General features: G+C 43.6%; 1 protein-coding gene across 2 annotated transcripts in view; it reads right to left on the bottom strand.

Annotated features, from left to right (window-relative positions):
• The window catches only part of DACH2 (dachshund family transcription factor 2), a 321,366-nt gene that overhangs the window by 130,970 nt on the left and 174,381 nt on the right, over positions 1-16,015 (bottom strand). The window contains exon 3 of one of the 2 annotated variants that reach the window (XM_087727336.1): positions 2,889-2,960. The exons of the other annotated variant lie outside the window; for it this stretch is intronic. Within the exon in view, the coding sequence (XP_087583462.1) occupies positions 2,889-2,960 (72 nt within the window). The remainder of the gene's footprint in view (positions 1-2,888; positions 2,961-16,015) is intronic. 2 annotated transcript variants of the gene reach the window in all.

The following is a 16,015-nucleotide window of genomic DNA, read 5'->3' as shown; positions in this document are numbered from 1 at the left end:
TTACATGCTTTCGAACTGCTAGGTTGGCAGAAGCTGGGACAAGTAACAGGAGCTCACTCTGTTACGCAGCACTGGGGATTCGAACCGCCGACCTTTCTGATCGACAAACTCAGCATCTTAGCCACTGAGCTATCGCATCCCACTAAACCTAGGCATCTGCAAATCAAATATCTGGCTGCTTTGAATTTAAAGAGTCATCAAAATCCGCTTGCCGCTTTTAAAAAAAAAGTTCTTCTGTAAAAGAGATTCCTATTTGGCATCTTCTAAATAGCTCTACAAGATGTATTTCTTGAAACGTTCAGACTGTAATTTATTTTGGGGGGTGATTGAGGGTATTTCTTCCCATTATCTGCTGTTCTCTGAGATTTATCTCAAGGCAAGCGGAAAAGAAATTGTTGTCTCATTTTTTCCAACCACAAGAACATTATTTAGGAAGGAAGCATTGGTTGTTGATGCTCTCCAGCAGGTGAAAACTTCTTGGTGACTTACAAAGTCACCAGATTTGTTGCAATGACTAACCGGTTATATGTTTCCTCTGTGCAAGTGACAACGAAAAGCAGGGTGAATGAAATGGACTCTAAAGACTTGTTTTTTATAGTAGTGGCCAAAATTGTGGAAACCTTTTGGGAAAAGTGTATTTTGATGGCTAATAACACCACTTTTTTTTTTTTTTTTGGAATTTCAAGACAATCATATTCCACTGCTGGAATGGCTTGGGAATAGCCCAGAAAAAAATTAAAATCTATGGCACCGACTAAAGAAACTTGTTAGTCAAAAGCGACCCAGCAATGAAACCCAATTAATAGACGCAATCATTCAATCTTGGTTTCACATTAGAACAGCTGCAGAACTAAAAGACTTGGTTCACTCCATGGGAAGACGCTGTAAGGCCGTAATTCATGCTAAAGGTTACTCAACTAAGTATTAACTGACATGGTGATAATTTTTGTATATCTCATTTCACTTTTCTTCTTTATAACTGCTATTCTAATAGAAATTCCTTCATAAAAGTTATTGCATTACATTCTTGATTAAATTACCTTTCCATTGATATATACCATATTTTTCAGAGTATAAGACGCTCCGGAGTATAGGACGCGCCTTAATTTTTGGGGAGGAAAATAAGAAAAAAAAAATTCTGCCTCTGCCTACCAGCATCCATGGTATTCATCTGGCTAGCATCCTGTCAGTATGTGAGAGAGTTGAGGGCTGTTCGGAAGCAAACAGTATTTGCTGTGTGAGCAACAAGGAAGGAGTCAGCAAGGAGCCAGGGCGTGGCTTCTTCTGTACTAAAGCTGCATGCTGTGCTGATATCTGAAACTAAAACTGAAAGTGAAACTTCTCTGAACTACCACGTTGGAAAACCTGCTTTTGGTATCGTATATTTACTTCGTGTGTTATATTATATAAAAAGAAAAGTTATTGAATCCTGCTGAATCAGTTTCTTGTGTGTGCTTTCGGGATGTGATTGCTGCTGTAAACTCTGACACCTCCTTGCAGCAAATAGCAAACAGCCAGGTCAACTTCAGCACATTATTGCAGCCTGATTCAGCGTGAGCAGCTGATTGGCGGGTGGATCGGCCTCCCGGAATACCCCCAATCAGCTGTTCCAGGCTGCAGGGATTGCCACAGACCATCGCCTCCTCCGTGCCTCAATTTTCTGGCTACATTCAGTGTATAAGACGCACCCAAATTTTCACCTTCTTTTAGGGGGTGGGGGAAGTATGTCTTATACTCTGAAAAATATGATCATTTTATGGTACTACTCCCAAAAAGAATAGTTCTGCTATTAGGTACTTTTAGAGAATACACTTTTTCCCAATTTTCCCAATTTTGTACCACTACTGTAGGTTGTCTTTTAATCCCAGGCCTTTTTGGATTCGGAGAATAGATTGATGGTCTTCACACTCTTGAGGTCTTCCCCAAAGATGGCATAAAAGTGTGAAAAAGCAGAGAGCCTGCAAAATTTCTGGTGAGATGATTTTACAGGGAAAGACATAAAGCTGCCTGCATACAATAGCTTGACCATTCTCTAAAAAGTGGGGACATTTATGATGAAGCTTATTAAAATGCAACATTCCACGGGTGTTTCAATTACTTTTAGCTTCTGTTTGTAAAGATTTAACTATTCATGCAAAGCTTAAAGAAAAATAGCGGAAAAAATAGCAGAATCCAAAGATGAGAGAGGGGGGGGGGGAAGTAGCATCTTCTCGTAACCAACTTACTTTTATAGCCTTTTAAACAGAAAACTTATTTTCAAAAATAATAGGCTTAAAATACATCGCCCCCGAATCCCAAACGAACGCTCTTCACTCTCCCCTTTTAAAATTATCCTTTTTATTATTATTTCAATTAGCAGGTTCTACTCTTTCTCAGAGATTCAAATGGCTTTTTTTGTCTTTTTCTCGGGAGGAAATTAAAAGATTATGGTAGGTAGGTAGGTGTGAGTTAGGTAGGGAGGGAGTGGGAGGAGAGAGAGGGCAGTAGCTATAGCACTTAGACTTATATACTGCTTCAGAGTGCTTCAAAGCCCTCTCTAAGCGGTTTACAGAGTCAGCCTATTTGCCCCCAACAATCTGGGGCCTCATTTTACCGACTTCGGAAGGATGGAAGGCTGAGTCAACCTTAAACTGGTCAGGATCGAACTGCTGGCAGTGAAATGCAGAGCTAGCCTGCAATACCGCATTCAAACCACTGTGCCACTGCAGCTCTCACAAATCAATTCCTCAGAAAATCACCCTCAAGGAGATAGAAGCGAGAGAGAGAGAGAGAGAGAGAGAGAGAAATTTGTGGATGAAAGAATACCTAAACCCATGTTAATAGCCTCTGCTGAAGAGAAAAAAAAATGTGTTAAAGACACAAAAGAGACAAATAGGAGGAGTAAACACCTTGTATTTGAAGAGTCTTGAGCTCTGCAAACTTTACGTGGCTTTCATCAGGGAAAAACAAAGTCCTTATGTCTGTAAAGAAAAACATTGTTAAAAGCATTGATACAGAATGAAATGGGAATATTCTACTTAAGGAATAATGGCTGAGCTGAAGCCTGCACAGAATTACTAAATAATGCTCTTAATATCTTCTGCCATCGATATGGAGGCGCCCAATATCCATTTTCCTGCCTGTTTAGATCCAATTCCCACCACCCAAAGTTGTCTCCACCAGCTTTGGATTAAAAAAAATGAAATAATACAAGTTATCTAAAATATTGTATCTCAAATATTGCAAGCCATTGTGAGCAAACGGATCTTTAAAACGAAATGCCACAGCAACACCTTTCTAACAATGCTAGCAATAAGTTGCACAAGGTGAAATAATTAAAACGACAAATGATCAGTGCTACATTCACATTGATTGACCTCTCTGTCAATGGAAAGATATTTAATTTAGCTGAAGCAGAACTTGGGTGGGGGGGGAATAAACACAAACATTTACAAGGCTCTTATCTCTTGATCAATAAAGAACGAAATAATAATAATGGGTAATTGTTCTTGCAAACCCAATCCTATATTTCAATCTCAAATCATGCTTTTGATTTCAAATACCTGGATTGCAATTTCATCAGATTTATCCCACTATTGTCCCAGCTACTCTGAAAGTCTTTGGAGCTGAGCTGAAAATATATGTGTTCTGAATTTGGAAAAGAGCAGTGTGAAACTTAGGAATAGTTAAGAAGAGTGTTGGGGTACTTATAGGGAAGTTGAATTGGAGGGAGGGAGGGAGGAAGGGGAGGGAAGGAGGGAGGGAAGGAGGAAGGGAGGGAGGGACTCAGACAGGTGTGGAATTTTCTTCTTAATGCAATGATCATTGTAAAAGTAAACCTGCTTATGGTGAGACCTGTTTTATATCCAGGCTGGATTAAGTTATGGTTATTTTAAGCAGAGAAAACTCCAAAATGCCTTAGATCCGTTTAGTACTGTAAGGAGCCCCAGACTGCTTCTGAGTGAAGGAGTGGAACGTCTGCCGATTTGAACTGAGGTAACGGAATGGGAGGCAATTGGCAGTTAGAACAGAGTTCTTTTCCGGTGGGGAGGGGGAGTAGAACTCCTTAGCATCAGAGCGTGTTAATTACTGTATACGAAATACTAATGATCTGATGGTCATTTCAAAACATCCTTCCTTAGTGAGCACCTAGAAGCCAAGAGGACCATACTTGCCAAATTTCAAGTTTATAGGCTTTACAATTCTGGAGATTTTGTGATGAGTGGGTGGTATTTTCTTTTATATATATATGTATAGATTGTGTGTTTGTGTGTGTATATGTGTATGTGTGTAATTGTTTCTTCTAAGTGATTTTAGCCTTGGACTTGTCCCCCCTTCCACCTTTTAAACTCTTTAAACTGTACATTGATCTCAGAAGTTCTATAAACAGCCCTGAGCAATGCACTGGGCTCAAGAAATAAAATCAGGATAGAATTTTTCATATGAATAAATGAATACATGTTCATTGATCCACCCTGAACAGCAAACAATTTCTGACAAAACAAGAACTGATTGTTTCAGCAGCTATTTGTCCCAGGTGGCTGAGAAGTCTTCTTCATATGTGCTAGCCCAAATAGCAGGTTTTCTACCGGTTTATAAGTTACAGAGAGAAGAACTAACATAGCTTCTTCTGTCATCTTAATTATAATTTCCCAATTCTTTGCCACCACTGTTCCCATATTTGCCAGCAACAGCAACTTCTCCAGCTGATTGTATCTAAGAGAGGTGCTTGTGGGGTCCTTGGTGCTCTCTGAGCTTGGTGGTTTTCTTACAGACATTTCATTACCAAACTAGGTAACATCATCAATACTAGATGTTAGCACAATGCTAGCACTGATGATGTCTATGGAGATTCTCAGACATCCAGATCATGGTTGTCCCAAAGGTGCTTTTTTCAAGAGGCCACTGGATTTTTCTGGTTTTTCTTTGAAGATATTTCTTCAAAACGTAATCACAGCACTGATGATGTTAACTAGTTTAGAAATGAAGCATCGGCAACAAAACCACCAAGCTCAGAAAGCATCAAGAACCCCACAGTCCTCTTCCTCCTCCTCCACTCTACAAACATCCTTTCTTCCAGCATTGATGGTGTTATCTAGTTTGGTAATGAAACACCTCCCAGAAAATCTCCAAACTCAGAGAGCACAAATGACCTCCTCTCCTCCTTTTCTCCACAAGTACCACTTCCCTTTCTTCACTGATGATGTTACCTAGTTGGGTAATGAAACATCTGCCAGAAAACCACCAAGCTCATAGAGCACCCCACATCTATTTATTTATTTATTTATTTAAAGGTAAAGGTTCCCCTCACAGATATGTGCTAGTCGTTCCTGACTCTAGGGGGCGGTGCTCATCACCGTTTCAAAGCCAAAGAGCCAGCGCTGTCCGAAGACGTCTCCATGGTCATGTGGCCAGCATGACTCAACGCCAAAGGCACATGGAACGCTTTTACCTTCCCACCAAAGGTTGTTCCTATTTTTCTACTTGCATTTTTACATGCTTTCGAACTGTTAGGTTGGCAGAAGCTGGGACAAGTAATGGGAGCTCACTCCGTTACGCGGCACTAGGGATTCGAACCGCCAAACTTCCGATCTTTCTGATCGACAAGCTTAGCGTATTAGCCACTGGATCCCTTTATTTATTGAATATAAATTTAATATACATCTCAACCCTGAGCTTCAAATATTATCTTCCATCAGAGTGATTCTTCTCCACTCGGCTGAAACAGACCTGCATTTGGCCTTCTTCTTCCAGAAACATCTCATTTGTTATCTTTCCATTTGGTCACTATTACAAAGGAGAAATTTCCTATAAAAATTAACACACACACACACACACACACACACACACACACACACACACTGATGGCTGATACACTCTCACAGAACTGCAAAATAAATATAAATATTTATTGATATTTATTTAAATATATTAAAATAATATATATTAAAATATATATTATTTTAAAAATAACCCAATCACACTTCAGGGGACACTCTCATTGCTTTTATTCATGGGGTGGTCTTCAAAATTTCAGCAACGGGTTCTCTGCCCAGTTGCTGGGTGGGCGTGGCCATAGTGGGCTTCATCTAGTCAACCTCCTGCACCACGGCGGCAGCGGTCTGTGTGTGTATTTTGCCTTCTCCAGACTTCAGGGCTTTCTTTGAGCCTCCACGAGGGGAAAACTGCCTCCCCCGGGCTCAGAGGCCCTCTGGGCCTCTTTTCCGGCCTTCTGGAACTTCCAGGAAGACCATTTTGCCTCACATTCCAAATGGGCCGTGTGGAGAGTCCTGGGAGGGAGCGGCGGGGTGGGCGGGGCCAGCCAGGGGTGGGATTTGGAGGTTCTCCAAACCGGCCAAAATGTTAGCTTAAGGGTTCTCCCGAACCTGGGCGAAACCGTAGCAGCCCACCCCTGCTTTTATTTGTACTATTTGAAAAAATATTCAAGATAACTTTATTTCTATTGCTTCCATTATTCGCTTACGAATGGCTGCTAATCATTCCGATTAGTGGATAGCTTTGTGCGGTCCGTTTTATCGACTGTACTTTCATTGGCCAAGGACTGAAATAAAATTCCGTCTGGCGAACTGCATAACAATTCGGGATTTTCGCGGGAGGAACGCAAGATCATCCAACGCTTGTATATATTTCTTGTTCCTTTCTTTGTGCTGATATACTGATTTATTGCCAATACCCAGCATCGGGATTCTTGCAAACCCTTGGTTTCTTTAATACTTTACTCTTTAATACTCCTGTTCTTACAGGCCGTTCTTCTAGTAATAGCAGAAAGAAGAATAAATACGAAAGAAATAAAACATTTGCCGCAGTGTACTCTAGCTGAGATATCCCCCCCCGGCCGCCCCTTTCCAATCCAATCGGTTTTTCCTCTCTTTATTCTCTGCCTTCCAAACCACACCAGCCGCCCCCTCGCGAAGAATATGTTCTCGCTTATGTAGGTCAACCCTACATTGGGACGATGAATAAATCGGCAGTGACAGGTCCTTTGATATTTTAGCATGGTTTCCCACAGATGGAACGCATCCAAAGGCCAGGGTGCTGACCATTTCACATTGGCTAAATAGATCAACTGAAATAAACATAATAAATGCAATCGTCATGAAAGAAGACCGTTTCACGCTCGTTGAAGACTTGACTTATCGGAAGTGGCAGTTCTCAGGGCTCTCAGACGGCAGTTGGCTTTGCCACTTGACCAGTGGACAGATTCACTTCAGTGACCAGGAGAGGGAATTTTCTGCCTGATTTCAGGGTAATTTAGTCACCTGCTCCGGGATAACCGCAGCCAAGTCAACAACACTTGGCTAAACACCAAAGGTGCACAGGGATTTACAGGGCAGAGGTGTGTGTGTGGGGGGGGGGGGTTGCATAAAGGAGCTGAAATTATTGAGATGTTAATGATGGTAGAATATAGCCCAGGTTTTGTTTGTTTCTTTTGCTGCTTTCCTGGTGCATATTTTTCTTGGTTTAGAAGACAATGGCTCCCTTATAGCAATAGCAGTTAGACTTATATACCGCTTCATAGGGCTTTCAGCCCTCTCTAAGCGGTCTACAGAGTCAGCATATTGCTCCCAACAACAATCCGGGTCCTCATTTTACCCACCTCGGAAGGATGGAAGGCTGAGTCAACCTTGAGCCGGTGAGATTTGAACAGCCGAACTGCAGAACTGCAGTGCTGCATTTAACCACTGCGCCACCTCGGCTCTCCTTAAAAGCTGGTTTAAAAGTAAAGGTTCACCTCGCACATATGTGCCTGTCGTTCCCGACTTTAGAGGGCGGTGCTCATCTCCATTTCAAAGCCGAAGAGCCAACGCTGTCCGAAGACATTTCCATGGTCATGTGGCCGGCATGACTAAACGCCGAAGGCGCACAGGACACTGTTACCTTCCACCAAAGGTGATTCTTATTTTTCTACTTGCATTTTTACGTGCTTTCGAACTGCTGGGTTGGCAGAAGCTGGGACAAGTAACGGGAACTCACTCTGTTATGCGGAGCTAGGGATTCGAACCGCTGACCTTTCTGACTGACAAGCCCAGCATCTTAGCCACTGAGCCACCGTGTCCCTGATAATACTTAGGTTTGATCTAACAGGACAATGGCAGCTGTACATCCTATTTAAAGCAGAAGCTGTCCATAGGCCTATCTTGGAAACAATGTGTATGTGGCTGCTCCGCTTCTCTCTCTTAACGTCTTTAGTTCCCTCTTTCCCACTTTTAAAATCCACCTTCAGGAAAGCTACGCTATTGAGTTTTCATGCTTTAAAATATGTGCACATATTTCAATAAAAATAGCCCAAGTAAAGCTTTTCGCTTTGTTGGAATCCTACTAAAAGCACTTTATTGAATTTTCTGTTTCCAGTCAAATATTTCAATTTGATTGGTTCTGGGTGATTGGAAAAGTTCTTCAGATATTAATAGTCCAAAGCTTACATACTCATTTGACGAAATGAAACGCTGCATGAGATCTTCAGCATTCAGGGAAGTTTTCCCATTCGACTTCTTTCCAGAACGTTCTATTGATTAGTGTCCCCGAAAATAAGACAGGGGCTTATTTTCTTTTGACACCCCCCCAAAATAAGCTTTTGGCCTTATTTTCGGGAGGTCTTATTATTTTTGAGGTGCAGGAGGTGTGGTCACCTCATGGTTGCTGCTCTGTTGCAATATTTTCAGGGAGGGCTTATTTTCGGGGGAGGGCTTATTTTAGCGCATGTGCTCAAAAGTCCGATTGGGCTTGTTATCCAGGGAGGTCTTATCTATTTTGGTTACTTAAGTCTGTCCTGAGGAAATAAATGCCTTTTATAACAACTACAAGGCCCCCTTACAATTCATAAATATATGGGGGAAACGGGTTATAATTACAAAATAACCCATCCCATCAAGGGTGGGATTCAAAAATTTCAGCAACGGGTTATCTGCCTGGTTGCTGGGTGGACGTGGGCATGCTGGCCATGGCCTAGTTGGCCTCCTACAGCACGGGGATGGGGGGTGGCGTTTTCGCCTTCCCCCGGCTCCGGAGGCTTTCCTCGAGCCTCTGGGATGGGGAAATTTTCTGACAGTGAGAACAATCAACCAATGGAAAAGAAGCTATGGGAGATTCATCACCGGAAGCTTTCAAGAAGAAACTGGACTACCATCTGTCAGAAGTGGTGTAGGGTCTCCTGCTTGGAGAGGGGGTTGGACTAGATGACCTACAAGGTCCCTTCCAACTCTGTTAATCTGTATATCTGTATGTAAGACTTATTGAAATTGTGTGTTTTATTAAACTGGAAGATGTCATTGTTTGGATTATTGGGTTTTAAACCTGGTACACCACTCAAGATGTATTGCTGTGAGATGTAAATTATTTATAGCAATAGCAATAGCAATAGCAGTAGACTTATATACCGCTTCATAGGGCTTTCAGCCCTCTCTAAGCGGTTTACAGAGTCAGTATATTGCCCCCAACAACAATCCGGGTCCTCATTTTACCCACCTCGGAAGGATGGAAGGCTGAGTCAACCCTGAGCCAGTGAGATTTGAACCGCTGAACTGCTGATCTAGCAGTAGCCTGCAGTGCTGCATTTAACCACTGCGCCACCTTGGCTCTTAAGGCGCCACCTTGGCTCTTAAGTAAATAAATATTTAAATAAAGGCCTACTCTCAGCCATGGAATTTATCAAAGATTTTAAGGCAGGGTCTCTCCCTGCAACCTACCTTACAAGATGGCTGTTGTAGGAATAAAACCAGAAAGCTGAATTCGTCCTACACAGAGAATGACCTCCTAACACCTGCACACGGCTAGGGTTTCAACTCATTTTCTCTACACCCGTGCCCGGCCTAATTTCAGCCACGTTTTCCAAAAATCAAAATCTGCGATCAAAAATCCTTCCTCTGTTAATAAAAACAGAAAGGTGACCTTATCCAGCATAATAAGTCACTGAAGAAATCTTCTTTCAACACATTGAAAGAATTTTGCGAAGGTTAACGCCTCTTTGTTTTAGCTGAAGGAAGCTCGGGGCTACATGGCAACACGTTTCAGCGCTGTTTTCTAAAATTTTATCCACTGGAAAAATTATGAAGCAGGCCGATTTCCAACTTTCCAAAAGTTTTGTGCGATGCAGTCTCTCTCTCTCTCTCTCTCTCTTTCTCTCTCTCTCTCTCTCCTCATTCTCTCTCATTCTCTCTCTCGCTCATTCTCTCTCACTCTCATTCTCTCTCTCTCCTCATTCTCTCTTTCTCTCTCTCATTCTCTCTCTATCATTCTCATTCTCTCTTTCTCTCCTCATTCTCTCTCTCTTTCTCTCTCTCTCTCTCCTCATTCTCTCATTCTCTCTCTCATTCTCTCTCATTCTCTCGCTCTCATTCTCACTCTCATTGTCTCTCTCTCCTCCATTCTCTCTTTCTCTCTCTCATTCTCTTTCTCTCATTCTCATTCTCTTTCTCTCCTCATTCTCTCTCATTTTCCCTCCCTCCCCCCTCTCTCATTCTCTCACTCTCATTATCTCCTCATTCTCTCCTCATTCTCTCTCTCTCATTCTCTCTCTATCATTCTCATTCTCTCTTTCTCTCATTCTCTCTCTCTTTCTCTCTCTCTCTCTCCTCATTCTCTCATTCTCTCTCTCATTCTCTCTCATTCTCTCGCTCTCATTCTCACTCTCATTGTCTCTCTCTCCTCATTCTCTCTTTCTCTCTCTCATTCTCTTTCTCTCATTCTCATTCTCTTTCTCTCCTCATTCTCTCTCATTTTCCCTCCCTCCCCCCTCTCTCATTCTCTCACTCTCATTATCTCCTCATTCTCTCCTCATTCTCTCTCTCTCATTCTCTCTCTATCATTCTCATTCTCTCTTTCTCTCATTCTCTCTCTCTTTCTCTCTCTCTCTCTCCTCATTCTCTCATTCTCTCTCTCATTCTCTCTCATTCTCGCTCTCATTCTCACTCTCATTGTCTCTCTCTCCTCATTCTCTCTTTCTCTCTCTCATTCTCTTTCTCTCATTCTCATTCTCTTTCTCTCCTCATTCTCTCTCTCTCATTTTCCCTCCCTCCCTCCCCCCTCTCTCATTCTCTCACTCTCATTATCTCCTCATTCTCTCCTCATTCTCTCACTCTCATTCTCATTCTCTCTCTTTCTCTCCTCATTCTCTCTCTCTTTCTCTCTTTCTCTCTCTCATTCTCTCTCATTTTCCCTCCCTCTCTCCCTCCCTCCCTCTCTCTCTCTCTCTCTCTCACTCACTCACTCCTCTGTTCCCTCTCTATTTTGGTTACTTAACTCTGTCCTGAGGAAATAAATGCCTTTTATAACAACTACAAGGCCCCTTACAATTCATAAATACATGGAATAATTACTTTCTGGGGAAGTCGCTCTAATCTAATTTACTGCACTTTTATAGAGTGGTAGACCAATGTCTTATTTGCGGCCTGTCGAAAAGGCAGCAAATTATGGCAAGCGTAACATTAAATGCTGGGCCCATAAAGCAAATATTTATCTAATTTGGGATTCTGTACATCTTAAAGAGCATGATGGCTGGCTTTTCTTCCATCCAAAGGAAGTAAGTGCCTCTATTATTCCCCCTCAGTTGTGCAGACTAAAGGGGGCATGCATCACTATCAATCAAGCCATTCTAAAAGGTGCCATTATCACTAAAGATTTGTTATTATAACACACAGTTTACGTTCTAGTAGAGGGACCAAGATAATACCTTAAGAAAAGACCAGTGTCGGAGGTAACACCGTGCAATAAACAAGGGTTTTAAATCACAATGGTGGCATTCAAAACAGAGTGAATGACCTTGGCTGATTCAGAAAGCTAAGGAAGTTTGCTTCTTGATAAAACTTCAAGAGGAGACCATGTGAGAAAGGACAGGAGCTGTGAGTAAAGCCACTTCTATATATTAAGAAAAGTGTGTGTTATGGATTTGTGCAGGAATCAATTTGGTCTAGGAAGCAGGCGACCGTGAGTTCTAGTCTTGCCTTAGGCATGAAAGCCGGCTGGGTGACTTTGGGCCAATCACCAGGAGATGGTGGGTTCTAGACCCGCCATGAAAGCTGGCTGGGTGATTTTGGGCCAATCACTAGGAGAAGGTGAGTTCTAGTCCTGTCTTAGACACGAATAAACCACAAATGATTGGGACTACAATAAACCACAAACTAAGCCGTTTTTATGACAGCTCAGCTTTGGCGTTGTAGAAAACTAGGGAGAGATCTCCAGTTGAGGACACTTGACTAGCTGATTGCTGTCAATAAACAACGATCAATGTAATCTTTTCACCCTGAATCAATAGCCTTACCAGGGAACTTGGTTCCAGCAGGCAAGATAATGGCAGGGCCCTTAAGTGAAGGCAACAATGGGTATCCTAAACCAAAATACTGCATAGGTGTATGTTGAAAAAGATGGCAGGAAAAAGGACCACGGAGAGTCCCTGTGTGACTTCGTGGCTCAAATGTTTCTCCATAAGAGCAAACTCAAGACAACTGTAGAAAGACTTACACCAGTTAGCCATTATGTACAGTATATTGGGGTAAGCTACTTACTCCATTGAGTTTAAAGAACCATTACTGGATTTTGTAGACTCTGATCCCAATGTTTGGAAAAACAGAACCTCTAAAAAACCAGGAAGCAAGGTTAGATCCTTCCCCAGAGAAACAGTTTTTTAGAAGGCAGCCTGGTCTAGTAGTTAAGGCACCAGGCTAGAAAAGGGGAGACTGTGAGTTCAGGTCTCGCCTTGCCCATGAAAACCAACTGGGTAACTTTGGGCCAGTCACACCTCACAGGGTTGTCGTACTAAGATTCGGAGCCCTCCAGGATTAATTGCAAGACCGCAGAAGAATTATGATGCAACTAGTCCTTGACTTACAATCAATTGTTTAGTGACCATTCAAAGTTACAACGGTACTGAAAAAAGTGACTGACGACCATTTCTCACACTGACTAAGGTTGTAACATCCCCATGGTCACGTGATCAGCTCGTGTTTGTTTTCTATCTTTTTTCTAGCTAAGTCTCAATTTAATAGAGAAGCTCTTTAAATCAGGAGTCTCCAAACCTTCTGAGAGAGAGGGGGGAGAGAGAGAGAGAGAGAGAGAGAGGGAGGGAGGGAAGGGGAGAGAGAGGGGAGAGAGGGAGGGAGGAGGGAGAGAGAGGGGGAGGGAGAGAGAGGGAGGCAGAGAGGGAGAGAGAGGGAGGGAGAGAGGGAGAAAGAGGGGGAGAGAGGGAAAGAGAGAGGGATGGAGAGAGAGGGAGAGAGGGAGAGAGAGAGAGGGAATGAGAGAAGGAGGGACGGAGAGAGAGAGAGAGAGAGAGAGAGGGAGGGGGAGAGAGATGGAAAGAGGGAGGGAGGGAGAGAGGGGGGAGAGAGAGGGGGGAGAGAAAGAGAGGGAGAGGAAGAGAGAGAGGGAGGGAGAGAAAGGGGGAGAGAGGGGGGAAAGGGAGGGAGAGAGAGAGAGAACAGCTCCCAGGTCTGGATGTCGATAATCAGGAAGAGGAGGAACAGCTGTGTCCAGCGCCTGACACGTGAATGCGCAGAAAGCAGAGGAGAGGAGAGCAGGGGAAATCTATGGGCTGATCCCTGGGAAGGAGGGAGCCGAGGTGGCGCAGTGGTTAAATGCAGCACTGCAGGCTACTTCAGCTGACTGCAGTTCTGCAGTTCGGCTGTTCAAATCTCACCGGCTCAGGGTTGACTCAGCCTTCCATCCTTCCGAGGTGGGTAAAATGAGGACCCGGATTGTTGTCGGGGGTAATATGCTGACTCTGTAAACCGCTTAGAGAGGGCTGAAAGCCCTATGAAGTGGTATATAAGTCTAACTGCTATTGCTATAAAAAGGAAGAGCCGCCGTTGCTAGCGAAAGGCCACCTTAGCTCTGGGGATGAAAGGCAGGGGCCGGAGATGAATAGATGTGACAGACAACTTTTCATCTCCCGGCTGGACGGACTTGTTGGCCTGTGGTGAGGGAGAAATGTTTTGCCGGGGCTGTTGGAGCTCCTAATTAAAGGAATCTTTGAGTTAACTTCCGAGGGTTTGTCGTGTTTGGAAGTTGTGTCAGAACAACAGCGGTGGCAAAAAAGATAAAAAAAACGAAGCGCAACTTACCTATTGCTTTGCTTAGCAATAAAATTTTGGGGCTCACGTGTGGTCGTATGTTGGGGACTACCTATATTCTGGAAACACCCCTTTCCTCTCTCAGGCCTCAAAGAATCCTATAACAGCAATCTGCCAGGCCTGGAAGCCATCGTTTGCATTGGGCCTTCAGGCCTGCCACATTTAATGCCGTGGGAAACTGAGAGGGGGGATGATAGGGAGTATGGGGAGATATATAGTCCTAATAACATTCTTTCTCAGAGAGTCAAGGACACCTTGCCCTGCCCCTGGAGTGGTGTGACTGGGAGGCATCTCCAGTTGGGATGATGCTTTGATTGGACCATGCAATGGGCATGTGAGTGCTGGGCAGGGACTTGGACTTTCGTTTGGGTCTGGGGCAAACCTGGAAACTTTCAGATTTGGAGTTTCCCGGATGTACCAATATGACATCTCTAATAAAATGGAACTTTGAGGAAACTCAAGAACTCGGAGTCTTCTTTCGTTGGGGGTGTTCCTTGGAACCCTGGCACATTGGGTATCTCCATCCCAGAGCCAAAGGCTTTGGGCGAAAGGACTTGTTTTGGAACAAAACACCCCGACAAAATGCCCTTCGTATACATTGCATCTTGATTTGCAAGCGGCATCAACCTGCCCTCTCCAATTTAGCTCGTCGCTGGTCAATAGAACGATGGCAGTTTGCAGACGCTGATATTACACGCCCGATGTTTTCATTATCTGATAACCGTTTAATAAATGCAGAGATTGTCCTGCAAGACCTGCGAAGTGCCACTCGGAAGCTTATTGGCTGCAGAGTGCCAGCTCCTTCTCATATCGGGCGTAGTCCGAGGGGGGGCAGCAGATGGAACGGAAGCAAGGGAGGGAGAGGCCATTTATAACAATGACAGAAACGTGGGTAGCATCAATCCTTTCGCCACAGGGGGGGAAAGCCAGGTTGGCAAAGCCAAGAGGAAGGAATCCAAAAAATCTGGACTTTGTGCCACTGGGCAACTTCAATGACGCTTGTGACTTAATGATGTCATCAGCCTTAGACATTCAAATACAGGGAGTCCTCGACTTACGACCACAATTGAGCCCGAGATTTAGGTGGCTAAAATAGGGACATTTGTGAAGTGAGTCTTGCACGATTTTACAACTTTTTTTGTCAATTCACAAAGTGGCCAAAGGGTCCAAGTCGAAATAGATGCAGGTAATCTTCAACTTACGACCACAATTGAGCCCAAGACCTACGTCACTATGTGAGAAATTTGTAAGTTATGAACATTTTACAACTTTTCTCGCCACTTTTGTTAAGTAACTCGTTGCAGTTGCTAAGTTAGTAACACGGTTGTTAAGTGGGTCTGGTTTCCCCATGGCCTTTGGCTTCTCAGGTGGTCACAAAAAGGGATCCTGTGACCCCAGGACCCCGCAACCGTCATAAATACGAGTCAGTTGCCAAGCATCTGAATTTTAATCGTGTGCCCATGGGGATGCTACATGGTCGTAAGTGTGAAAAACAGTCTTAAGTCAGTGTTTTCAGTGACATTGCAACTTTGAACAGTCACTAAATGAACTGTTGTAAGTGGAGGACTACCTGCACAGGTAGCCTTCGACTTACAACCATTCATTCAGTGACCATTTGAAGCACTGAAAAAAAGTGGCTTAACTGAAGATGCGCCCAACAAAAGACTTCTCGCTGGCATGAATGCTGGCTGGGGAATTCTGGGAGTTGAAGTCCAGACATCTTTAAAGTTGCCAAGGTTGAGAAACACTGGTCTAGAGCCATGATGGTGAACCAATGGCATGCGTGCCATAGGTGGCATGTGGAGCCATTTGTTAGGGCACACACCAGGCGTTGCCCAGTCAGCTCCAGCGCGCATGCATGTGCTGGCCAGTTAACTTCGGCCTTCTTTTTCGGCCATCTTTCCTGAAGCCTTCGGAGGGTGAAAAACCACCCAAACGCACAAACAGGAAGT

Source organism: Thamnophis sirtalis, unplaced genomic scaffold (genome assembly GCF_051295495.1).
Source record: "Thamnophis sirtalis isolate CommonGarterSnake01/CBP01778 unplaced genomic scaffold, rThaSir2_p1.2 scaffold_13, whole genome shotgun sequence".
Lineage (NCBI taxonomy): Eukaryota > Metazoa > Chordata > Lepidosauria > Squamata > Natricidae > Thamnophis > Thamnophis sirtalis.
This window is presented reverse-complemented; position numbering and strand designations above follow the sequence as displayed.